Raw genomic sequence first — 26107 nt, 5'->3', positions numbered from 1 at the left:
AACTGTTGGGCATTTACCACTGTCATTTTTGTTGAAGCTGTTAAAACTGTTGATGACTACAGATCTGATCCAGTTCCTAGTACAGTCAGTGGCAGGCTTTCCACTGACTTCAGTGGCAGCTGATTTTGCATTATATTCAGTAGTGCTGTGCATTCAGTTTCCAGAGGAAAATGCTTAAAACCAAACACTATTTGGGTTGACTCAGTATTTGTTTTTGGTGGGTTTTTAATATTCCAGGTAGCAAGGTATAAGGTCAAAATTATTAATAATAATAAATTAATGACACCTGGTCTTTCCCTTCATCTGGGATCAGAAATATCATACGACCACCAAACCTGGCATTATTTGGCCCAGTAACTAGTTCCCTGATAAATTTTTAAATTCCAAGAGAAATGTAAACACAAATAATTGAAATACACTTGGAGAGACAAGGTGGGTGAGGTAATACCTTTTATTGGATCATCTTCTGTCGTGGGGACATGGTAATTGTGAGTGGTGTCATTCTGGTGAAAGAATTATTTGAAGTGGAGACAGGTGGAAGAATTCTTCTAGTTCTCCACAAGTTAGTATGGTGTCAGGTTCTGAGATAGGGCAAAAGTTCAGTCCCTTAGAACACAGATAATGCATCTCCAGTGAGAGTTAGTCTTGATAAACTGATGATGTTTGGGTGTCGTGCAGTGTCTACTTAGTGGGTACTGGTGCCATGGTTTATCCCAGAGGTGGTGTTCTGTGGTTGTGGAGTACTTGTAGTTGGTTCCACTTTTTGTTGTTGGGGTTTGTTTGTTTGTTTGTTTGTTTGTTTGTTTGTTTGTTTGTTTGTTTGTTTGTTTGTTTGTTTGTTTGTTTGTTTGTTTTTAGAGTTGTTTTGGATTTCTTGCATGATTTCCAAGTAACTTTACAGACACTCCCCAACTTACACAAGTGTTCCGTTCCGGAACACCTTGTGTAACTCGAATTTTGCGTAAGTTGGAAACGTATACCCGACAATTACGCTGCTCCCCCCCCCCAAAAAAAAAAACAAAAACAAAAAACCCAACCCTCCGTCAGTGCAAATTTGCGTAACCCGGGGGCAGGCACCTGTACGTTTTTTTTATAAACTCCAGTGTGAGGGAGCATTTGTTGATTTCTTGTTTGAGGTGGTCCCTTCTGGGGCATGTAAAGTGCAGTAAATGGTGCCTCAATTTCTCTGAAGTCTGCTGCAGAGCTGTACAGCATATTTGCAGTTGTTTGTAGTGGTCACACAGTTATAGAACGTGAGACCTCTGGGGATGCTTTTTCTTCATGTTGTGGCGTTTCCATTTCAGATGACTAAATTTGATACCTTCCATTGTTGTATGCAATGTAGTTGTAGTAGTAGTAGTAATAATAAATATTTATTTACCTCACCCACCTTGTGTCTCTCAGATCCTTGACCGGCACAGTTACAGCTACACTGCAGACAGAGGCCTATATGGCTCACAGGCTGATGACAGTGTGTCTGTAGTAATCTGTGCACAATGCAGTATTTTAGATCATTTCTCTCCCTTTCAGCTTAACATTCTCCATTCTGAGCTGGCAAAACAGCTTGCGGACACAATGATTCTCCCGATCATACAATTTCGAGAAAAAGATCTTACAGGTAAGTTTTGGTTAGATTCCAAATTACTATCAACTCATAACTTTTGATTCCTGACATATTTTGTTGTAAGCTGTTGACTATTTATCAATTTGTCATTAGGAAACTTGGTTTTGTATTAATTGCCAGAAAAATCTGATATTTTCTTACTTGCTGCTAGACTGAGCATTTTTGAGCAGACATAAATTTGTAGAAGTCCAGCACGCATGGTCCCTGTTTTTAAAATACAAGGCCACATTTTCCATCATATGATCTATTTTTATACCACTGTGACTTAAATGAATTCGGTGGTGTCATACTTGCATAAAACTGGTGGAATGCAGTGGTGCACCAGGCTTGTGAACATCTGAAAGGAGAGGTAATATTAACCCTACTGTGAGATCCTGCCCCTGTTTTCCCCTGGTTTAGACAAATCTTTTTAACTCTGTGCTACGCATGGAAAGATCCAGATGGCAGGATGGTACAAAACTGGAAATTCCTTGCTCACAAAGAAAAATAACAGTGCAAATATTTGGAATAATTTTGAAAGCAGGCTGCTGTGCAAGTTCAGAGAGAGTCTAACCAGCACATGCAAGAGAAGCATTAGATGTTATTGACTGTATCTCAACTTTAAATAGTTCCCATGCTCAGCTTACCTCAGCAGGCATTTAGGTGCCTACATTTGTTTGAACTGGTTTTATTGGAAGAGAATTGTATAATCACAGTATAATTGTGAAAGAAAACATGCTTTGGAGAAATTATGATTTTCAGCCTGTGTCATTTCCATACATCGCTGTAGAGCAGTTAGACTATGTTGACATGAATGGGCCTGTCACAAATGCGTGTTTTTTATAATAGTTCTGTGGTAGACAAGAGGCACATAATGTCCAAATACCAAGATCTTCGTCCAGCAGATGCTTTCATATCTGCTTAACTTTGCTCACTTGATTTCAGTGAGACCACTCACATGCTTACAGTTAAACACGTACGTAAGTGTTTGCATGGCTAGAGCTTCAGGGGTTAAATTTTTCTATTCTATATGTACAGTAACTCCTCACTTAAAGTCCTCTGGGTTAACATTGTTTCATTGTTACCTTGCTGATCAATTAGGGAACTGCTTGTTTAAAGTTGTGCAATGCTCCCTTCTAACATTGTTTGGCAGCCGCATGCTTTGTCCACTGCAGCTGGAAAAGCAGCCTGTTGCAGCTAGCAGGTGGGGGCGTGGCACCAGGGTGAACCAGCAGTCCCCCCATCAGCTCCCTGCTCCCCTAAGTAGCAGCTGCCAGCAGGCTAGCAATTGCAGCTATCCCTCATCCCACTGCCATGTGCTGCTCCTGCCCTCTGCCTTGAGACTCCTGCTTGCTGTGTGGGAAGGGGGCAGGAGTAGAGGGTTGTCTCATGTCAGGGTGTCCCCCTCCCCCTTGCTCCTACACCCCGCTTACCCCTTCTTCTCCATATAGAACAGGGTGCAGACATGGAGGGAGAGAGACAGAGAGCCTGGGGCAGCAGCTGCTGTCTCAACTTCCTGATCCACTTAAAAAGACAATGCACTTAAGACTGATTAGCTTTCTTAAAGGGGCAGTGTGCATCTCTCTCTCTCCCACACACAAGGTGTGTGTCTGTATCTGCTATGCTGTCTCCCCTCCTCTCCATTCCTGCTGCCTTGTAGAGTGTGAGGCTACATTCACAATGTGTTAACCCTTTAGGGTGACCAGACGTCCCGATTTTATCGGGACTGTCCCAATATTTGCTTGTTTGTCGTGCGTCCCGACTGATGTTTGGTCGGGACACTGGACAAACAAATAATTTTGCCCTCCGCTCCGGCACACAGGCGGAGCCTGGAGGGGCTCTCGCCCCCTGCCCTGACTCCGCCCCTTTCTTCCCCCATTGGATCCCTCCCCAAATTCTCACCCCCAGCCCTGACCCCCTCACTGCTCCATTGGATCCTCCAGTCCTGGGGAGGAGACGCCCCTGTGCAGCAGCCTGGGCACACGGGCCATGGCTGGCTGGGGCTGGGAGCGCTGCAGTGCAGCGCGGAGGCTGCTCCAACCTTACAGCCCATGGGGCAGCGCGGAGTGGGCAGGGTCCAGGTGGGCAGCACGGCCTGGGGGCGTGGGCTGCCGGAGACATGCGGCGGAGAGGGGCTGCAAGGGCAGGAATTGTCCCAGGTGGGGCAGACGGCAGACAGAGGCAAGGAGCCAGTGGGGGTCTCCCAAACTGATAAACTCCCCCGTCGCTGCCGGGGAACCCCGTGCCTTTGCCGCTCGGCTGTGCTCCAGTGATCGCACGGCCCCTGTGAAACTTTTTTTTTTTTTTTTTTTTTGCTCGGACCCCCCCATCCTCCCTCCGGCGTCCTGATATTTCATCCCTGTGATCTGGTCTCCCTAAAACCCTTGAGGGCTCAGCTGAGTGCTAGTTCATCATTTAGCACAGGGGTTCTCAAATTGGGGGATGGGACCCCTCAGGGGATCACGAGGTTATTACATGTGGGGTTGCGAGCTGTCATCCTCTACCCCAAACCCCGCTTTGCCTCCAGCATTTATAATAGTGTTAAATATTTTTTATTTATATGCGGGGGTCGCACTCAGAGGCTTGCTGTGTGAAAGGGGTCACCAGTACAAAAGTGTGAGAACCACTGATTTAGCAGCAAGGCATTTCCTGGGAAGTATCCCACCCTCTTCCACCCTCTAACTTCACTACCTCAACTAAGCTTCACAATCATCATAGCTGTGGACAGTATTAAATTGTTTGTTTAAAACGTATAGTGTGTGTGTGTGTGTGTGTGTGTGTCTATATATATATGGAGAGAGAGAGAGAGAGAGAGAGAGTTTTCTTTCTGGTGAAAAAAATTTCCCTGGAACCTGACCCCCCCATTTACATTAATTCTTATGGGGAAATTGGATTAGCTTAACATCGTTTCGTTTAAAGTCGCATTTTTCAGGAACATAACTACAACATTAAGTGAGAAGTTACTGTATTCATCATAGTATCTGAGTGCCTTTCAGTAGTGCATTATGCAACATGACTAATACCTGTCACATGTTTGTTCTCATCCTTTTCCCAGGGGGAAAAGTGTGTATGCACAGCAGTGCGTCTTATTTTTAATTAACACATACAAACATATAGCATTGTGTGTGAGTCAGAGAAGGGAAGGCAAAAGAAAGGCATCTTGCACTTGGAGCAGAAGATGGTGAGGTTTGTGATGGTCTTTAGTTCCTGGGGGAGTTCATTCCATAGTCTTGGGCCAGCCCCTCAGAAAGCTCCAGTCTCTCTTCATACCGATGGCCGTGTGTGTGTGTGTGTGTGTAATTTGCACCCCAAATTTCAAATCACCTCTGCCCTTGTACATAGGAGGGGAGAGGACAAGGAGATATATCTCATCCCCACTATCTAAAGCCCCAGAGGTGTCAAGAACCCAAACTCTCTCCCAATTCTGTGGATGCCAAAGTCCCAACTATTACCTGTCCAGCTGTCAAAATCCCTTGCTCCCCCACCGAGCTTCCCTAGAGCAGCTATGCATTTTCAGTACAGAAATCTGTTGCCCACTGAAAATTTGGTGTAGGAAAAAAATTAATAATAATAACAGTACAAGCGATTCTCTACTTACAGCCTTATTTTTCGTATTTGATGCAATAAAAACCTCCATGTACTAGTTTATTTGAAGCTGCCTCAGAATTCCCACGCTGTTGCACTAGAGGAATGCAGACACTGTGGGAGCCTTGAGCTACAGCACAGTTTTGGTCTTGCTCATCCAAGAGCACATGGTACCTTGGTGAGGAACACAAATCCTGCAGTTTCTCTCTAAGCTTTTCACAATTTCCTTCTGGGTATTCTTATTGAAGAGATTAGTGCAAGTTACGGTGCACAGGGAGGGTGCAGTGAGAGCAGCATCTTTGAAAATCAGCTTATTTACTTAGCTACCTTTCCTCAGCCCAATCAGAACATTTTGCCCAATATCCTTAATATTGGCCCCAACCCAGCAATCGCATCCACATTGATGTTACTGTGGCTCTGCAAAGGCACAAAGGTCTGCTGGAATAGGTCTGATCCAGTTACAGGATCAGGGCCCTAGTTCATATGCTGTTGCAGTCACTGGTGGGCACACAGCTTCTATGTGTCATATAAGCACTGACAATATGTTGTTCAAAACAGATTTTTTAGGCAAAGAAGAGCTTCTCTTTGGTAATGGACAAAGGAATCGGCAGGTTCCTTGTATAAATTACACCTGTACATATGGGATCTTTTCCCATTGTCAGAGCTTGTACAGTAAAGCAAGTTTAGCTAAACCTTACCTACATGCATGTACAGGTGCTTTCTTCCATGCTTCCTTTCCGGAGCTCCTAGCAAGGGACTGGCAGTGGAGCATCATGTGACCAAGTGGTACACTGGAGGAAGAGAAATGTTTTTCTTGCAGTAAGGAGGGAAGTGGATCAGTAATGTGATTAGTAAAGCACAGCAGAGCATGAGGGTGGGAATTATTTATATTGCAGTTGACTCCCCAAAGGCCTTGTTAGGATTGGGAACTCATTTGGGCTTGCCTGGAGGTGTTTATAATTTAAGACAAGCCCCAAATGCATGAAACAAACGGGGCGTAGGAGATGCCAGCGACTCATTGCAAATATTTTGTAAGTGCTGCTCTTCATTTATTATTTTCAAGACATGAACATAAATTACATATTTCTGTTTGTAGGAGTAAAATGACGTAGGCAACTGTCCTTCAAGTACCTATAAAGGGAGTTAGTTTTGTTGTGATTCTGCTTGAATAAGCAATGTATATGGCCCTCTCTTCATTCTGAAGTGTTGACTTGTTTTTTATTTCAGAAGTAAGCACTTTAAAGGATCTTTTCGGCCTTGCTAGCAATGGTATGTTTCATATTTTTGTTTGTTTCTAATGGCATGCACTAATTATGTCACAGGAGACATGTTGTGTGTATACCCATGCCATGATGCTGAAAATGCTTCTTGTTTTTAGAGCATGATCTCTCCATGGCAAAGTATAGCCGATTACCGAAAAAAAGAGAAAATGAAAAGGTAAAAAAATCTTATAGTTTGGTTCTTAATGTAAGGAAAGTTTTTAATCAGCGGCTCTGCCTACATATTCATTTTTAACTACAACATTGACAAATGTACAAACTTCTGGGTTTTGTGGATTGAATCCACAGTAGCTCAAGACTCCCAGTGATTGCCTTTTGAGTCAGTGACAAAGCTTTTAGGCCTCAGTTGAGAAAGGTACTGAAGCATGTGCCTAACTTGAAGGAACTATTTACATGCTTCAAATCAGGCATGTTGTGCTGCTTCTCGTAACACCCAGGACTGTGAGTCAGCCTCAGTGTCACACATGTGTGCTTAAGTGTTTTATTGAATTTGAGCCCATAAAGCAGCAAGGGGAGCTGAAGGATGAATTCTTCATGACAGAAGAAATCCAGAATGACCACAAAGATTTTTATAGGCCTCCTGCTGTTAAACCCATCTGTCTTCTAAAGGGAGGATGCTGTACTAGAGGATTATTGATGCAGGGTGTTTGCACCTGAAGTGATGTAATAATGCCATATATCTGCTGTGCTTAAAGGACTACATTCTCCTCTTCAGTATGCCTGGCAGGTCTCTGGATATTGATTCTCATTCCACCTACAGCAAATGAATGTGATAACAGTGGGACTGATCCTGCATTCTTTGCACATCCAGGCCTCCCACTCAGTACAAAGTGTGCAAAGAATGTAAGATTGGGCCAATAGGGGGCTTAACACTTTTAGAAAGATCAGAAGATCATTTAAGGGATCTGCAGATCAGAATGCAATGTTTAGCTCCTGTATCGGATGCATGTGCTTGGAGATGCAGCAGATTGTGACTTGTCCCCAGAATTATTAGTTCTATGAATTACACACACATAGGACCAAGTTCTGATCTCCGCTACAGTGAAATTACTCCAGACTTACGCTGTTGTAACTGAAGTCATAACCTGATGCTTACAATTTAAAATATGTAGTAGTTGTGCTATTTATAGCTTGAAGAGAGAGCAGGTGAAACTTCTGTTGGTGAGAGAGACAAGCTTTTGAGCCACGCAGAGCTTTTCTTCAGGTCTTTGAAAGTTTCTCTCTCTCACCAACAAAAGTCAGTCCAATAAAATATATTACCACAACCCCCTTGTCTCCCTAAAACTCTGAGACCAACACAGCTATAACTGCACTGCATAGATCAATTAAAGTTAGAGAGGCAGTTAAATATGTTGCCAGGTAGAGCCTGTATTAATTGTTTTACTTCTAATGCTTGTTTTTATCTTGTCATGGAGATATTGTTTCCCATAATGAAAAATAAATATTTAATGATGACATTAAAATAATCAGTAAGTGATCTGGATATATCTATAACATGATTGTGCATTACACGACTGTCAGTTTTAACGTTCTGCACAAATTTTTATTCAGTTAAAGACAGAAGTTGTAAAGGAGGTGGCAAATGCAAGGAGGAAGCAGCATCTTTCATCATTACAGTATTACTGTGCCCTGAATGCTCTGCAGTACAGGAAGAGAATTGCAATGATGGAACCTATGCTAGGATACACACAAGGACAGGTATGTACAGTAAAGCCAGGCTAGTGGATATGTCACTTAAAGGAACATGTCTCTGGGATATGAGAGACATTTTGGCATAGAAGGAGTTGTGGCAGCTGACATGAAAATAGGGAAAACCTTATTCAAAATGTTTTCTGTTAATCTGTGTGAACTTGTATATTTCCTCTCTCTAGTCAAACAACATGCATATTGAGCCAAATTTTGCAAGGCCTTACTCAAGTTGTTCTTTATTTATGGTCAGGTAGTTGGACATTTAGCTATTCAAAAAGATACTGCTTTAAAAAACACACACACAAAAGCAAAATCAGCACATTGTAGGCTGAATGGTATGAACACTAAACTGTCATCACAACAAAATTTACTCCCATGTCATTGTTCACTTTGTGCTTTTATAAGTTCACCTGTGCAACAGTTTACTTCCCAGCATGAGAGATTCAGCATGCTGATGAGGAGTCTAGTGTGAACAGGAACTGGAACATGTGTTGGAGAATAAGAGAGAGAATATAGTCTAGTGGGTTGAGCACTTGGAAATCCTTGCTCAGTCAGTGATTTGCTGTGTGGCTTTGGCCAAGTCTCTGTCTTGGTTTCTAAGTCCATAAAATGTGGTAGTAATACTAAAAACCTACTGCCCAGGAGTGTTGGGAGGATTAATTGATATTTGTACAGCTCTTTGAGCACTCTATTTTAAGGTCCATTTGCACTGCCAGAATGATGTAAGAGGTCCTTAATGTAAATGAGAACCAGGACCTGAAACTACTGAGTGTAAATAATAGGTCTATGCCAGAGGTTCCCAAACTGTGGGGCATACCCCCTTGAGGCAGAGAGGAACGTTGGGCAGGGGGAGGCATGGCTGGGGCCTGGGCCAGCCCCCGCAGGGGGCAGGGAGGAAGTGCCACCTATCTCCGCTCCTGGCCCCGGCCACCAGCCCTGCGCCTGGGGGCCCCAGCTGCTGGTCTTGGCCTGTGGCTGAGGCTCCACCCCTTCCCCCAGCTATGGCCCCAGCGTCAGTCTCCTTACCCGTGTCCACATCCCTCTCTCCTGGAGCCACATACTTGATCCTGGCCCTGGCTCCGGAGGGGGTGGGGGTGTGGACAGGAGCAAGGGATGGGTCGCAAGGTAAAAAGTTTGGGGACCACTGGTCTATGCAGTATTATCCAATGAGGGGGAAACCACAAAAAAACTCAAATAAAAGTCAAGTAATTCAAGGCCTTCTCTGCAAATTATCCACACTGCTTTAGTCTGCAAAACTGCTGGAAATCTCATGAGAACAGGCCTTTGCATGAGATTTCTGATGCTTCATACTTCCACTTGGGACAAAAATAGAGTGGGTCTGTTTCTTAACTCTCTTGTACTTTGCATATTGATCTCCACCTGTGCAAAAAGTGTGAAACATAAGAATTCTCTGTCCATTTACACCAGTAGAGAGAGTTTACTCCCTCTTGGCACAGGTGTCAATCACAGCCGGGGAAGACTGCACTGATTTTCCCCAACTAAAATCAAATGATGTTTCCTCTTCCTGTCTAGAGTGAGTAGTGTTTTCTCACAGTTCCCCTTCCTGGGCTGATGCAGCAAGCGCTTCCCTTCCTGTTTCGATCTACTTTAACCACTGAGGCCTCTCTGCAGAGTAACACAAGGCATTCCCATTTATCTGCTTGTATGGAAACAAAGTGCCAAGCTGGAATTGTGGACTTTGGATGCCCTATATGGCAATGCCTTGTTTCTGTGAGAATGCAAAGTGTCAGGCCAGCCCGAAGCTACTCGTATTCATACGTAAGAAGCTGTAAAGTGCCTATCTGTCTTTGTACTGTAAGTTGTCCTTATTAATCGGTCAGCTAAAATGTGCACACCTTGTGTTTCATGTTTCCAAAGAGAGAATGAGTATGAGGCTTAGCATATTGGAAATAATTTGGTGGGAGGAGCAACTGTTTGTCTATATGCTGTAGCTGCTTACTCCCATCTCCATGCACAGGATGAAGATAAGATATGGGATCTAATATGAACCAATAGTTAATGCATGAATAGTGTTTGTTTCTTTAGTAATGAAGTAACACTTGATTTTATAGGTTTCCATCTAACTCAAGAGCCACTAACTAAAATAGTCTTTCTGAACTCTTCTTAGGAAGGGTAGTTGGTCAGAATGAGTAGGGTTTGTTTTCCTTGCCCCCTATCCATTTCTTCCATAGCAGTCATCTGGTTACACTGATTAAGAGCACAGATGCTAGGGAGGATCATCTCAGGCCAGGTCAACACTAGGAGTACCTTTGCGGTGTAGCTATATGGGTATCCTATACCAGCAAAGCGCTCCTAGTATGGACACAGCTTATACCAGCAAAACTGCCAGCCCTCTCTCCCACCTGCTATACCAGTAAAAGCACAGGTTTATTGGTATAACTGCAGGTACAGTAGGGGCTTTTGCTGCCACAGCTATGTTGGTCATGGATACACATCTTTACACCCCATGCCAGCAGATGTCTCTAATGTAGACCTGGCCTAATAAACATAATTAAGGGGGAAAATCCTGGCCCCGGCTTGTGCAGCAGTACGGAGCACATTAGTGCATACTGCCACATAACTAGGTTGTGCACAGTGTTGACAAATCTGGAGTATAGAAGAGGGGTGACATGGTTCTTTAGGCCAGTTAATAGCGTTAATATTAGTAATTTGACTGTCAGTGGTCACTAACCTTCAAGTTTGGGGGGCAGAGGGGAAGAGGTGGGAAAGGAGAGGTTGGTGTTTCAGTAATGCCTTAGATTTGAATGGCAGTCTGTGACGTCAGTCACCACAGGATCATGTTCAGCACCTGCCCCACCATTCATTATTTGATTGACAAACCTTTCTTAGATAATTTCCAGAATACCCTTATTATATTTTTCAGATTAACTTTTTTAAGAAGGGAGCAGAGATGTTTTCCAAAAGAATGGACAGCTTTTTATCATCAGTTTCAAACATGGTTCAAAGGTAACACAACACCTAGGTTTCAGTTTGGTTTTCTGTATTTATTTGTGTTAAATTCAAGCAAGATTACTAACGTCCTTCCGTGCCTGGATGGGGCTTGCCCCACATAGGGCCCAGTCCTGCAGTCTTTACTCAGGAAAGGAGTTCCACCAGATGGCTGCAGGGTTGGGCTCAGACTAACAGAGTTTATTGATATGTTTTTTTTCATTTGCACTTCACTGTGTGAAAGAACAGATGGGTAGGGAGGGGTGTGTTTGTGTGTGTGTATAAAAGGAATATACTATCTGCATTGCAGATAATACGTGCATAGCAGAGCCAGAAATTTTTTTTCAATGGCAGTTGAGGATCTTTGGAATAAAGCCCAAATACTGTACATTAAATAAGACCATACGCCCAATTTTTAAAATCTGAGTACCTTTAAAGGACATCCAAAACTCCATTTTTGGACACACAAATCGGCATTTCGGAGCATAAAGAGGGTAAATAAACACCTGATTCCTTTCATGAGCACAGAAATTCAGGAGTTGAACACCTGTGTTGGAAAAGGATGTCCTGTATGTGATATCACTTAGAAACTTTTAAATGGGGAAAAGTGTAGTCTAAGCCAAAAAAACCCCAACCCCCTAACCATTTTAATAACATTGTTTTATATCATCTGTATTGTTTGATTTCTGTTTTTCTAATAGTTTAGGGCCTGATGTAAAGCCTATTTAGTATTAATGAATATAATATTATGGTAGTGCCCAAACTTAGGATTGGGGCCCCATTATGCTCGGTACTGAATAAACATACAAGAAAGACAATCCTTGCCCTAACTAGCTTAGAATCTACATTGAAATTGATGGGCGTCTTTCTATTGAGTTCAGTGTGATTTGGATCAAACCCTTACTGAATATTTTCCCAATTTTGTCCTTATGCATTTGGCAAACATTTGTTTTTGCTTGCATTTCTAATGGAGATGGAAATTGGTTTCCTTATAATGAATGCTCATCAGACCAGAACTTGAGAGTGAAATCCAAATGTATAGACAGTCCTGAAAACATTTTAAATCTTACATTCTAACTGGGACAGATCAGATAAAGCACTAAACAGACTTTTAGGTGGACACTAAATTGTAAAAAGCAAATAAGGGTTCCAGTTTTTTAACAAAGGCATATCCAAATCCCTGCCTCTTCTGGGCTTGGTAGCCTTCTAAGTATAGATTGATGTGAGAGCAAAGGTCATAAATAACCTGGAATATGTACTAGAAAGGAGTTGCTGTACAGAATTGATCAGTGGTTCATCTACTCTGGTATCTTGAATGTGATAGAGACTAATGCCAGCTGGTTCAAAAGAAGGGATAAACCCCCTCCAATGCACTTGCCCAACTGTTTTATACTATACTAAGATTGGAAAATTTGTTCCTGATCCCAGCTGGCAGACAATCCTCATGCTTCAGGACATAAGTTGGATAGTCATAATTTTACCTGCAGTCACATAACTGCAGCTGCCATTCTTGTTCATAGAAGTGTCTAATTTTTCAGTTTCATGAAGCCATTCCCTTTAATAAAATCCCGCAATAGTGTGTTCTCTTTACAGTTCACACAAATGTATTTTCTTTTTCAGCTTCAATTTTGCTGCCTTCTAACTTCCAACGAGCGCCTGTCTTGTTTCTGGACTGTTCGAAAAAGCATATAAAAGCGTGTGATTGGCTTTCACTAAACTGTTGCTTATTTTATATACCTTTTTCCTACTTTGACTTACTTTTATCCTTTCCACATTAAACAGTCCTTAGAAAGATCCCTCCCTATGGTTCAAATCATTCATGTTGGCTAACGTTCATTTTTTAAACTCCCCAGAGATAGCATGTACCTTCTATTTATGAGATGCCACAATGTTTTGTCTATATACAGTAGATCTGTTTATACAGGGCACTTTTCACACTCTAGTTTAGACCATAGAAACATGTTATAGAGTAAGCCCGGGTTTCCCAAAGTCCAGTGGACAGTGGCGTAGCCAGGTTCTAAGAGCAGGGGAAGTGAAAACATAACAAAAGGCGCCACCTGCTGCAAAGCAGCGAAGGGGGGAAAAAAAAGAAAAACCCAAGTCTTGCTGCCAAAGACTTAAAAGTATCATCATCTGCATCTCGGTAACTCGTTGAGATGAATAGTGCTATTCATGCCTCTTCAAGATATTATTTCACTCTTTCTGCAAACTCAGGCAGACACTACTGAACTGGTTACAGTTGGGCTTTGTTTTCAAGCTTCTATTTTAGCATCTATTCTAATCACAACAGCTAGACTTTGTTTTTAAAGAACCTGCCGCCCTGAATTACCGACTGCCGAAGACCCGGAGTGACTGAAGCACCCGCCGCCGAAGACCCAGAGCTGCCTGCTGAGAGACACCCGCACTGGATTAGTCCTTAGCCAAGCACAGCCGGAGCCGCAAGGTAGCAGGTGCCCCCCAGCAGGCATAAGGAGGAGCGTCACCCGGCCACCACAAAGCGAGGGTCGGGGGAGCAGGAGAAGCGCCAGCTGCAGGAGCCGCCGCCACAAGATGCACGCAGCGGAGCCCAAAGTGAGTGCCTCCGAAGACCCGGACGTGCTGGGAAGCGCCGAGTGAGTGCTTAGGGGAGCAGCTGCTCCCCTGTTCCCGCCCAGCTACACTACTGCCAGGCAGGGCCAGCTCTAGCCATTTCGCTGCCCCAAGCACGGCGGCACGCTGCGGGGGGTGCTCTGTCGCTCGCCGGTCCTGCGGCTCCGATGGACCTCCCGCAGGCGTCCCTGCGGATGCTCCACCAGAGCCGCAGGACCAGCGGACCCTCCGCAGGGATGCCTGCGGGAGGTCCACTGGAGCTGCCTGCTGCCTTCCCGGCAATCAGCAGAGCGCCCCCCGTGGCATGCCGCCCCAAGCATGCGCTTGGCGTGCTGGGGCCTGGAGCTGGCCCTGCTGCCAGGGGACACTCCTATGAGGAAGCACAAAGGACTAGCTGGAGGCAGATGGGACTCTCACTTGTGCTCCGGAGTCTCAGCTTTCATTTAAAAAAAAGTCTCTAGCTGTTGTGATTAGAATAGAAGCTTGAATAGAAGCTTGAAAACACAACCCAAGCATAACCAGTTCAGTGGTGTCTGCCTGAGTTTGCAGAAAGACTGAAACAATATCTTGAAGAGGCATGAATAGCACCATTCATCTCAATGAGTTACCAAGATGCAGATGATGATACTTTTAAATAGCAATACTGTTAACTATTTGAGTGATCAAAGCCTATAAAAAAAAGAAAAGAATCCTCATACATCCTCCAAGTGATCCATATTTTTTGGTGCCACAAGTGGGTGGGCTTAGGAGATGCCAGCCTTTCCCTCCCAACCCACCCTGCGATTAGGGAGGAGACAAGCCCCAGGAGCCCAGCAGAGCCCCACTGAATGGAAGCCCAGCCTGAGGCCCTGCATAAACTCCATATAGGAGAGGTGATTTATTAGAGGAAAAATATTAGTGTTTCCTCAATCACTTCTGTTAAAAAAAAAACAACAAAAAAAAACCCACTAAGCAACACTGTTCTAAACATAGAAAGTAATGTTCTATTTCATGTTTAAATATAATTTAAATAATGTATTCAGGCGTCTCATATCCAATATTGACTTCCATTCCTTACACTAAAAAGCTCACACATTTTAAAATACAATCTAACTTAGTTAAAATTCAAATCTATTGATCAGCCTTTAACCTTGCTTCATGGGATTGAAGGGAACACAGTTGGTTTTATTTTTCTGGGAGTGGGGCTTTTCAAAGTTTGGAAGTCCTGGAAATGAGCCATTGCAAAGCAGAGCTATAACACTATGTAAGAATGAATATGTCTTTAGTCAGTCAGATCCTGCCTAACCTGGACTAAAATGCAATGTTCTTCATCCAGGTTACTATCACTGCTATGACCCCCAAAAGAACAGCAGCAACTACAGGAGCTATAAAGTTTAGTCTCCGAAGCAGCAGATCAAGTGTAGGGTTGTGGTCTCAGTAGTGAAAGAATTGGCCCCAAATGCAGTTGAAGCAGCTTGCTGTCTGGCTCAGGTAGGCAGTCGCCAGCTCTATGGGTGCCATATTTCATATGGGCTGTAGGGTTACTCTGAGTATTTGTTATGTCTTTGAGGCATTAAAGGAGTTCCTGCTGCCTCTCACATTCAGAGGTTTCCCACACAAGCTGTGAGGGAATCCCAGCCAGCAGAAGTCCAAACATTCCAATAAGCATAAATTATATGTGCAGGTCCAGATGATTTTCTTTTTGAAAGCTACGTGACAACTATTTGATGCCTCCTTCTCTTGCTTCTCCTTGCCATCTATTGGGTGTTGTCAGTAACTCCTGGAGGGCTTGGAAAACCGAATAGAAAAATCCGATGTTTCATGCTGTTAGTTTTTCTGAAAGGAGGGAATGTCTTCTAGCATATTGTCCTTGCAAGGTGCCTACCCAGCTGCAGAAGGCTGACTATTTGTTCTCATATCTTCAGCCTATGTTTTGAAAACAGCTTTCCGTAGCTGAAAAAGGGAAGAACTTTTTCTTCATTCCATCTAGCCAGAGTTTTGCTCTAGGGGAAGTGAAATGACACAAGTATTCGGACCCTCCTCTGTAATTCCAGGTTCATCATTCTATTAGCTGTAGAACCTGCTCTCGTCCCTTTGTTTGTTAGGACAATCAGAGGCCTTGTCTACACCACAAAGTTGCAGCGCTGGTGAGGGAGTTATAGCGCTGCAACTTAGGAGGTGTACACATCTGCAGGGCATCACCAGTGCTGCAACTCCCTGTTTGCAGCGCTGGCCGTACACCTGTTGAAACTTGGGTGTAGAGGATCCAGCGCTGGTCATCAGGTGTAAACACTCGCCAGCATTTTTCTTGACCTCCGTGGAATAAACAGGTATCCCAGCATACCAGAGGAAGCCTCTCTGGTAATCAAGCAGGTCTCCTTCCCCGCGGTTTGCAGGGGAGTTCAGGGAACGCGAGAGCAAACTGCGGGGAAGCAGGTCTCCTTCCCCACGGTTTGCTCTCGCGTTCCCCTAACCCCCGTGCAAGCAGATCTCCTTCCCCGCGGTTTGCGGGGGGGTTCGGGGAACGCGACAGCACACCGCAGGAAAGGAGATCTGCTTGCATGGGGGTTCAAAAAACACCGGAGCAAACCGCTGGGAAGGAGACCTGCTTGCAGGGGGGTTCGGGGAACACCGGAGCAAACCGCTGGGAAGGAGACCTGCTTGCATGGGGGTTCGGGGAACACCGGAGCAAACCGCTGGGAAGGAGACCTGCTTGCAGGGGGGTTCGGGGAACACCGGAGCAAACCGCTGGGAAGGAGACCTGCTTGCAGGGGGGTTCGGGGAACACCGGAGCAAACCGCTGGGAAGGAGACCTGCTTGCACGGGGGTTCGGGGAACGCGAGAACAAACCGCGGGGAAGGAGACCTGCTTGGAGGGGGTGTTCGGGGAACACTGGAGCAAACCGCGGGGAAGGAGACCTGCTTCCCCGCGGTTTGCTCTCGCGTTCCCCTAACCCCCCTTGAAGCCGCCCAACAGCGCTGCAGTGTGGCCACATCTAACACCACTTGCAGCGCTGGTTGCTGTAAGTGTGACCACTCTGCAGCGCTGGCCCTATACAGCTGTACTAATACAGCTGTAACAACCAGCGCTGCAAAATTGTAGATGTAGACATACCCTCAGAGTAAGAGCTGCATAGGTCAGGGATAGCTATAGCTCCTTTTCCCATTTGATGGCCTCTACAGATCAGAAGGCTGCTTGGTGTTTACAGATTCCCACGTCTCCAGCAACAGCTACCAAAACATCAGAAGGCCACAAAGGATTAAAAGTCCCATTTTAGCAACAAACCCTATTATAAGGGATCCTCTTTGTTCATTTTTCTTAGAAGACAGGCTTAAATAGGTACCATTTTTGACCCTGAATGTTAATAGTGCTCCATAATATACCTTGTTCTTAATATAAACTGCTTTCTTCTTTCCCATTCTGAAAACAGTGACCTTCCTTGTTCATTATTTTAGAACGACACTGGTTAGAACATCATCCGCTGCTGCTGTTTTGATCCTCTGAGGATTAGCCTGCACTATGGGAATTCTCAGCGGAATAGGGCTGGCAGACCCCAGGATCAGGAACCAGAGGGTGGAGGAAGGTGGTGTGAAGTCACCTATAGTCTTTTTCTCCCCAAGTGAGCCAAACGCTGTTGCGGTGCACCTGGGGATCGAGCCCATTGTGTCTCACTTTTAGCTAACCACCATTTTTATAACCGGGGAAGAATATCATCAAACTTATCCTGTCGATCTTTAAGGCTTTTTCAGAATGGCCAGCCCCACACAGAAGGGCATACAGACCCACAATCACTTCCTGACTAAGCCCAGAATGGCTCTTTGGGCAGGAGGGATGTCTGGCCAAATATGAGCTTCTAATGGAGGCATTGCAGAGGCAGGACTTTTAGACTAATCATATGTCTGATTGGTCCATCCGGTCATGGAAATCGGTCAAAATGTTGCCTTCTGATTGGTTCAAGCACTAGGACTAAAAAGACAGTATAGAGGTAGTCTGCTAGTATTTAATGACACAGACCTCTCAGCTTTCTTTTCACATTAGTACAGGCAGCATCAGTTAATGGGAATTTACTCCGAAGCTGAAAATGCATAGTAGTGAAACTTTGGATCCACGTTTGTACAGCACTGTAGTGTGTCTGTTGCTGCATCTGTGTGTGTGTTTGTTTTTTTCTCTAGGTTGAATTTGATACTTAGAGACCCTTTTGCAGTTACCATTCACCACAATGGGAGTTACATAGGGATGTGAGGACAGATTTGGGTTCTGCTTGTTTAATTCTAACCATGTCTGTTTTCTAAATCATGTCTAGGTGGAAGATTTTATTATTTTAAAGTTGTTACAAATGTGAAAGACTTGACTTCACTGGAAGGGACACTGTCAAGAGGAAAATAGAAATTTAAAAAAAAAATCTTATTGGTGTTTCCAATAACAGTGTTAAAATGGAAAGAATTTTTAAAATCTAACATACTTCCCTTTTCCCATTTCTTTAATATTGAACAATGAATCTAGAATGGCCAGACTTTTGTTTAGTCTGTGTCAGTTTCTGGTTTTCATGCACTAACCAGTATGGAGGGTTAGGGTTTCCAGTAATGCAGGGGAATGTTTTAACCCACTCTGTCCCTCCTTTTTACAATGATTTTTAAAAAAGTCTATTTGTAAGCCCCTACAAAAAGAGTGAACTTAAGTTTTAGCCCCAAATCACTTGTTTTTCCTTAAGTAGCAATTCCTTGTGTTGTTCCTCCAAGACCTCTGTAGATAAAACAGTTGTGGCAGCTTCAGATTGGGTCAGATTCTGCAAACCATACTCACATGGAATAACACTAAGGTGAGTAAATCATGGAAGTCAACTCAGTGTGAATAAGTGTGAAAAATCTGGCCCTTTGAGTCCAGGCCTTTGTGACTGATGGAGGACTCTGCTGCCCTTCCTTAGGCTGACAGCTGCCACCAGAGCATTTCTGAAAGTGGGGAGCGCTTTTGAAAGGCTCTGATCAACTAATCAGTGGTTCAGTGACAGGAACTCCAGTTAATCATGCAGTTCTCAGAAATAACCAAACCCGTTCTACGAAAGCCAAGACACATTATTATAAAGCCCAGCAGGAACATTACTAGGAACATACCGATTTAGTATTAATGACTGCATCTGTTTGCTCAGCTTCAATCACAATGCATATGCACAATGCTGTTTGGCTGCTTGAAGCTTTGTTTGTGTCTCAAAAAACCAAATCAACCCAGCCTGAGTTTCACAGTTAATGTTTAGCGTTTCGCATTCCTCACAGTCTCTTCACCTCAGCTTCCTGCCCTGTCCCCTTCAGCCCCTTCCCTTTTCTTTCCATGTAGCTTATCCCCTTCTAATTAAACTGCTCACTCTCCCCCCCCCCCCCCCCGCCTCCACTGCTATCACAATGCTCGGTCTGCTTGTGTATTCCACCCCTTCCCCCGCCCTGTGCCTATCATTTCTGTTTAGACGGTAACTTCTTTCGGGCCTGGACTGTGTACTGCGCTATGTTTGTGCCTACCACAATGGGGCTCCTTTATTAGCTGTTCCTTGGGCACCGCTGTGAAAAACAGAATATAATCCTGCCATCATTTCATGATTTTTGGTCATTTTCATATCTCCTCTCTCCGTATCACTCTCCTTTATAATGTTCGGGGAAGAAAACCGCTATCCTTGGTACAAACAGTACTCATTCCAAGAAAAAACACAGTACTGTTTGAAATACGTTCACAGTAAATGCTGTTTTTGTAGAAATGCTGTAAATGTGTTTGTACAGCATGCCTACAGTAAACTAGCTGCCAAGCGCACATGTTCTTAAACACCAGTATTTCAGGACAAACACCAAGTGAAGAACCTGGCGATACTTTAATTTGCTACCAAATTAAAAACACAGCCTTACCTGTGCTACACAAGTTTTCAATGTCTCTTTTGCAGGTGCATTTTGTTTCTGTAATCCCAGATTAATTTACTGGGAGTAATTCCTTAATCTTCATCTCTTCTCTCCATTCTTTCATTCCTTCCTGTATTTATTGACCAAGTGCTCATAGAGATCCTTTCATGTGTATTCTTGTAACTATTTTTCCTCTTAAATCCATGTAAAAATCCACTTTATCTTTCCACTGCTCCAAACCAGCAGGGAACTGTGTGTAAACACCTTTTGTGCATTTAATCCAGTTGTGCCACAGTAGCATACAATGTATTTAACATAAATATTTTTGTTCTTGCAGGATTACATACATGTTAGATGTGTCCCTGGGTTAACTGACTGACAGTAAAACGACTTTGATTTTTTTCCAGCATACAGGGAGAGTTGGATGCTGAAGCTGACGCCATGAGAGTATCCCAGCAGGACTTGCTTTCAGTTAATGAGTCTGTTTACACCCCTGATTCTGATGTCACCTCACCAGCAATCAACAGAAACCTTATTCAGAAGGCTGGTTACCTTAATCTTAGAAAGTAAGAAGAATAGTCCACCTTGTTTGTCTGTGTGACTGGCAGCTGATTTCTGCATTATAACTACCATGAAGATTCTTTGAGTAAAATTTTCAAAAGCGCTTAAGTGATTTCAGGGCCAAGTCTCACTGAAAATCAGTGGGATTAAGACTGCTAAATCATTTAGGCACTTTTGAAAAGTTTACCTTTCAGTTCCTAAATCACCTTAGAAAATGGGATTTAGAAGCCTAAGACATTTTAGGGACTTTTGAAAGTCTTCCTCTTTGTGACTAACTGGTTTTCCCTCTAGCTGAATTCAACTACAAGGCCTGAATTCATGCATTTGAGTGTCTAAAAATAAAATGTCATGTTGGATTGAGGTCTGCAGCTCAGACCTCTGAGACTGAGATCAGGATGATCTCTCTTTTATGGGCTAATGAAAATGCAATACTGTTTACAAGGAGGAGCTAGATTTTTGATTTTAGGGTTTTCATCACAAATTTCCCTTTACACCAACAGGAGTTGTACAGAGAAACCAGGTTTATGGTGTTGAACATATACCCCACTAGAGCTCAGTCCTGCAGAGTTTCTTATTACTAACCCTCCCATTGACTTCAGCAGGAGTTATATATATGGAAGAGAAGCAGAGGTGGATGGGGTCTGATTACTGTGTTTTTGAAATAACTTAAATGGAAACCTACATTTGAACAGTTTTTGATAGTTAACTGGATTACAAATGTAACGGTTTAACAGCAGTGAAAGAGATGGGTTACAGCATCATGTAAATGACTCCATAGAAGAATGTACTTTCAATATAAGATTCTGCTTGTAGAAGTGTAACTTTTCAAAATGTATGCCCATTTGTGTTGAAATTTCTGCTGCTCCTGATCGCTCAAAAGTACAGTAGAACCTCATTTGGAACTGGAAGTTTGCAATCAGGCCAGCAGCAAGGACAAAAAAAGGCCAGTACAGTAGTTAAATGAAAAAATAAAAATAAAAAAAAGATTTGACAAGGTTAAGGAAAATGTTTCTGTACTTGTTTCATTTAAATTACTATGGTTAAAAGCAGCATTTTACTTCTGCAGAGTAAAGGTTTCAAAGCTATTAAGTCAATATTCAGTTGTAAACTTTTGAAAGAACAACCATAATGTTTTGTTCAGAGTTATAAACAACCTCCAATCCCAAAGTGTTCATAACTCTGAGGTTCTACTGCATCTTTTTTTTTAATAGAGTACAATAAAATTCCATGCAGCCTCATCTCAGTTGTTTGCCCTAAACCTTCTGCTGTTCGCAGCTAGGAAATACTGCAAATGATTGTTCATTTTAAACTTGGATCACTCAAAACCAGCTGCTCCTTAACCCTTCCGCTTGCCCTGGGAATGCGTCTCCATTGTGGTTGGGTGTCTTTTGACATGTTTGTTGAAATTTAGTTTACAAGTTACAAAGATCCATGTTTGACAATAAGGATCAGCCCTGCATCTGCAGCAGGACCTGCTCAGAGTTTGGCAGGGGTGGTTTCTGATCCAGGAATTGAATTTGGGGTTATTTCTAACTAGAAATATTGTGCTAACTGGTCTTAATTCGGTGTAGTAAATTCTCTTAATTCTCTATAGTAAAACAGGCCTGGTGACTACAACCTGGGACAGACTCTATTTCTTCACTCAAGGAGGAAACCTGATGTGCCAACCCAGGGGAGCAGTAGCTGGAGGACTGATTCAGGACTTGGATAACTGCTCTGTAATGGCAGTGGACTGTGAAGACCGACGATATTGCTTTCAAATCACCACTCCTACAGGAAAATCGTATGGGTCACAAGTTTTCTGTTAGAGAGCAACCAGTCATGTCCGGTGTACCAGATGGGGTTTCAGAATGCCTAATTGTTGTGTGAACACAGGTCCCTAGTGACAGCCATTTTAACAGAGCTGGATTGCCATCATAACGCTGACCTACAGGAAATAAGAGTACTTGTGCACATTTAAATCAAGTGCACACCTTGCATAAATGATGAATGTTGTCTCCTTTAGGAATAGGGTATTCACACAACTCGGGTTGCTGGCTGCCCACAGAGAGGCACCGTTTAGTAGCCTGAGTGTAGGACTTTGGAATCAGGTACTCCAGAATGCCAGCTCTGACATTCATTGCCTCTGTAGATTTATGATAGCTCAGTTCTCTATGTGCAAAATGTGAATAATACTGACTTGCCTACCTCAGAGTGCTGTGAAAGCTTCATTAGCTGAAGTACTCGTGAGTACCATCAACATGAGTGCAGAGCCAAGTGTCCAGTATAACCCTATGGATTAAGGCTGTAACAGTCATGATTTTTTTGGTGCAAAAGTTGCAGCCGTGGCTTGTTAAAGCTAAGCTGTGGTTTTGGTGTGGTCAGTTCAAGTACCACAAAACAAATAACCGCACACAAAAATAGAAACAGATACACCCCCATGTAAGCTGCAGCACCTTCTGCCAAGGTACGCAGCTTGCCTTTCTGAGCAGGGCAGCAGCACAGAAGGGACAACGTGTGTCCCACCTGGCTCTCAAAGCCAGCATGATGGAAGGGCAGCTGAGCCAGGTTTGAGTGGCATTGCAACCCTGCACAGCAGCTCGCAAAGCTGAGCAAGTGGTATTGCAACCTGGCGCACTGGCTCACAACGCCACTCAAATTCATGGCAACTATAGAAAGTTGTGGTGTGTGTTTAAAAGATGCGGTTTCCCCAGCGAAATAACGGCTTGTGATTTTCTTACAGCCTTATCTATGATATAGAATCGCAGTAGTTAAAGATCAATTTATGAGATTATTGAAAAAAGCGACAGAGTCCTGTGGCACCTTATAGACAAACAGAAGTATTGGAGCATGAGCTTTTGTGGGTGAATACCCACTTGCATCTGACGAAGTGGGTATTCACCCACGAAAGCTCATGCTCCAATACGTCTGTTAGTCTATAGGGTGCCACAGGACTGTCATTTTTTACAGATCCAAACTAACACGGCTACCCCTCTGATACTTGAGATTATTGAGTCTCCCCCCTTGAAACTAACTGTCTCTGTGTGCAGGGAGAGTGAGTGCATGTAATATAACAGTGATACCAGAAAAACATGAAGCTAATGTATTTGTGTTTTAGGGGGATAACCCTTCAAGCAGAAAGTAAAAAAGAATACGAGGAGGTAAAATATTTCATTGGTTAACATTTTTACTTTCTTATCCCTTAAATAGTTTGGAGTGTTCAGTTTCTTTTCTCCTTACAGTGGATATGTGCAATCAACAACATCTCCAGGCAGATCTATCTCACCGACAATCCCGAGGTGAGCGCTTGTTTGTTTTCATCTGTTCTTTCCAACTTGCTTTGTTGGCGTAGCACAGGACCTATAGCGTTGCTGTAAGGGTGAAATGTCATTTTGTTTTGTAGGCTGTTGCAATCAAGTTAAATCAGACAGCCCTTCAGGCAGTGACTCCCATCACAAGCTTTGGAAAAAAACATGAAAGTTTGCGTCCCAGGTAACACTCACTTTTCTGTAGGAGTGATTTTTGCGGTTGTGCAGTCAGTCAGACTCCGCTTATGGGGCAAGACCGATGTGGGAAGCCCTGACCCTGCAACTCTGTCCATTCCAGCAGATCCCTGGGCCTGTGTGGAATCCCAGTGAAGGCAATGGGATCCAATATGAGTTCAGGGCTCTGCTGCAATACAGTCCAGCTTGCAGGATTAGGGCCCCAGCCACTTCCAATTTTAACATACAGGTGGGGTTTCTCCTATTCATTTGTTATGAAACAGACACAGTACTTAGATTGTAAACTCTTCTGGGCAGGGACAGTTTTGTTATATGCTTGTATAGTGCCTAGTACAATGGGGTCCTGATTGCTAATTGGGGGCCCTTGAATGCTGTCACCATACAAATTCGATGTAGACTGCCTTTCCCTATTCCTGTCTGTACTCTGAAACGAGCACAAGGAGTCGTCTTGCAGTCTTTGCTGGGTCTGATCCTGGACCCATTCAAGTCAGGTGTTAAAGCCTCTATCCCCAAATAGAGGTTGTTAGTGAAGCTGTGTGCACCTGGATGTAAAAAAACAAACAAATGTTTTCCATTGAACTTTTCTTGAGAAATCCAGCCTCTTGACCAGCAAGAACTCCTCAGTCTCTGTGACGGGTCCAAAACCAGCTCCAGAGACTGACTGACTGACTATTTTCATGCTCTGAGTGCATGATCCTAAAAGCAGAGCACTAAATAAAGTAGAGCAAATTAGAGTAGAGTGGGCAGTCAGAGGTGGGGAAAAGGGGGGTTGAATGGGGGCAAGGGTCTTGGGGGAGCAGTCAGGAAGGAGGGGGGGCTGGATGGGTCGGTGGGAGGCAATCAGCTCATCACTGGGTAGAGTTGTACTTGAGCAGATAGACTGGCGCAGTTCTGATTATAACCAATAGAGGGCAGTGGTGTGCACATCAGTCACCATGGTAACATGTAACCAAGAGCAGGCACTGGCTTTCATTTGGAATTTGGCCTTGTCTACACTACAAAGTTGCAGCGCTGGTGAGGGGGTTACAGCACTGCAACTTAGGATGTGTACACACCTACAGGGCATTACCCGCGCTGCAACTCCCTGTTTGCAGCGCTGGCCTTACACCCAGTCGTGCCTCGGGTGTAGAGGATCCAGCGCTGGATCACCAGCGCTGGTCATCAGGTGTAGACACTCACCAGCGTTTTTGTTGACCTCCGTGGAATAAGCAGGTATCCCAGCATACCTGAGGAAGCCTCTCTGGTAATTAAGCAAACTCCACTGCCCTCCAAGCAGGTCTCCTTCCCCGCGGTGTGCTCTGGCGTTCCCCGACCCCCCCCCCCCAAGCAGTCTCCTTCCCCGTGGTGTGCTCTGGCGTTCCCCGACCCCCCCTCCAAGCAGGTATCCAGCCCCGCGGTGTGCTCTGGCGTTCCCCGACCCCCCCTCCAAGCAGGTCTCCTTCCTCGCGGTGTGCAACAGCGCTGCAGCGTGGCCACATCTAACACCACTTGCAACGCTGGTTGCTGTAAGTGTGGCCACTCTGCAGCGCTGGCCCTATACAGCTGTAACAACCAGCGCTGCAAAATTGTAGATGTAGACATACTCTTTGTTCCTTCTTTTCGGATGTAGCAACATTTCTTTTCACTAGTAAGTGATTTTATTTATGACGATGAAGAGGAAGAGAAATTCAGTTAGTAGCCTCAGTGATGTGTTAATATTGCAGTTTGCTTATTGGGGGCAATGAACACTGGGATTTGGTGTAAACCTGTCTTCCTTCCAATGTTACGACATTACATTTTCATTCAAAACCTTTCTCCATTTTCCATGTAGCCAGAATGTGAAGAATATGGAGATGGTGAGTGACAGGATCATCCCTAAAGAACTGTCCACCAAACCCGATTGCACAGAGTTAATTGCACCTGGAACACCAATTCAGTTTGACATGGTACTTCCTGCAACTGAATTCCTGGATCAAAACAGAGGTGGCAGGTACAACCAGCTAATGTTCAACAACTTTGACCAGACAGTTTGAGAGGAAAGGGCTATTCCCTTTCCGACGTTTGTGTGTGATCATTCAAACCGATGAGAATTTTCGTAAAATCAGTCAGCTGTTCTGAGCACATATGTGATTAGATTTTCTTAAAAATATTTTTCAGGCGCACAAACCCATTTGGAGAATCTGAAGACAGCAAGAACGATGAGGAAGGTAAACACTTTTTTTTGGCTCATTATAATGGGGTAATAGTCCCAAGTGTATGTATAGTGGTATTAACGGCTTTATAGATGGTTTTTCAGCCCAGTGCTGGGTGCCCGACCAGCAGCCGCTGTTGTCGCTACCTCCCTACAAATCTTGCAACCCCCTTTTGGGTTGGGACCCCCCCAGTTTGAGAAATGCTGACCTAATATAAGGGGCCTCTGATCCTGACTGAGGCTTATGGGTAGGGCTCTACCCAAATAAAGGACGTGAAAAACACATCACAGACCCTGAAATCTAGCTATTGGAGGGGGGGAAGGGGGCAGGGCTGGGATGC

At 44.0% G+C, this 26107-nt stretch overlaps 1 protein-coding gene across 3 annotated transcripts in view; it reads left to right on the top strand.

Moving 5' to 3' along the window:
• The window catches only part of APPL2 (adaptor protein, phosphotyrosine interacting with PH domain and leucine zipper 2), a 60254-nt gene that overhangs the window by 25387 nt on the left and 8760 nt on the right, over positions 1-26107 (top strand). For all 3 annotated transcript variants that reach the window (XM_030544858.1, XM_030544849.1, XM_030544866.1), the window contains 12 exons: positions 1531-1618; positions 6416-6457; positions 6567-6625; positions 8020-8166; positions 11042-11124; positions 19961-20119; positions 21709-21897; positions 23212-23254; positions 23336-23392; positions 23497-23585; positions 25407-25565; positions 25733-25782. In XM_030544858.1, coding sequence (XP_030400718.1) covers positions 1531-1618; positions 6416-6457; positions 6567-6625; positions 8020-8166; positions 11042-11124; positions 19961-20119; positions 21709-21897; positions 23212-23254; positions 23336-23392; positions 23497-23585; positions 25407-25565; positions 25733-25782 — 1165 coding nt within the window. The remainder of the gene's footprint in view (positions 1-1530; positions 1619-6415; positions 6458-6566; positions 6626-8019; positions 8167-11041; positions 11125-19960; positions 20120-21708; positions 21898-23211; positions 23255-23335; positions 23393-23496; positions 23586-25406; positions 25566-25732; positions 25783-26107) is intronic.

The sequence above is a fragment of the Gopherus evgoodei genome, chromosome 1 (assembly GCF_007399415.2).
Source record: "Gopherus evgoodei ecotype Sinaloan lineage chromosome 1, rGopEvg1_v1.p, whole genome shotgun sequence".
Taxonomy (NCBI): domain Eukaryota; kingdom Metazoa; phylum Chordata; order Testudines; family Testudinidae; genus Gopherus; species Gopherus evgoodei.
Note: the sequence above shows the minus strand (reverse complement) of the source record. Positions and strands in the feature narration are given on the sequence as shown.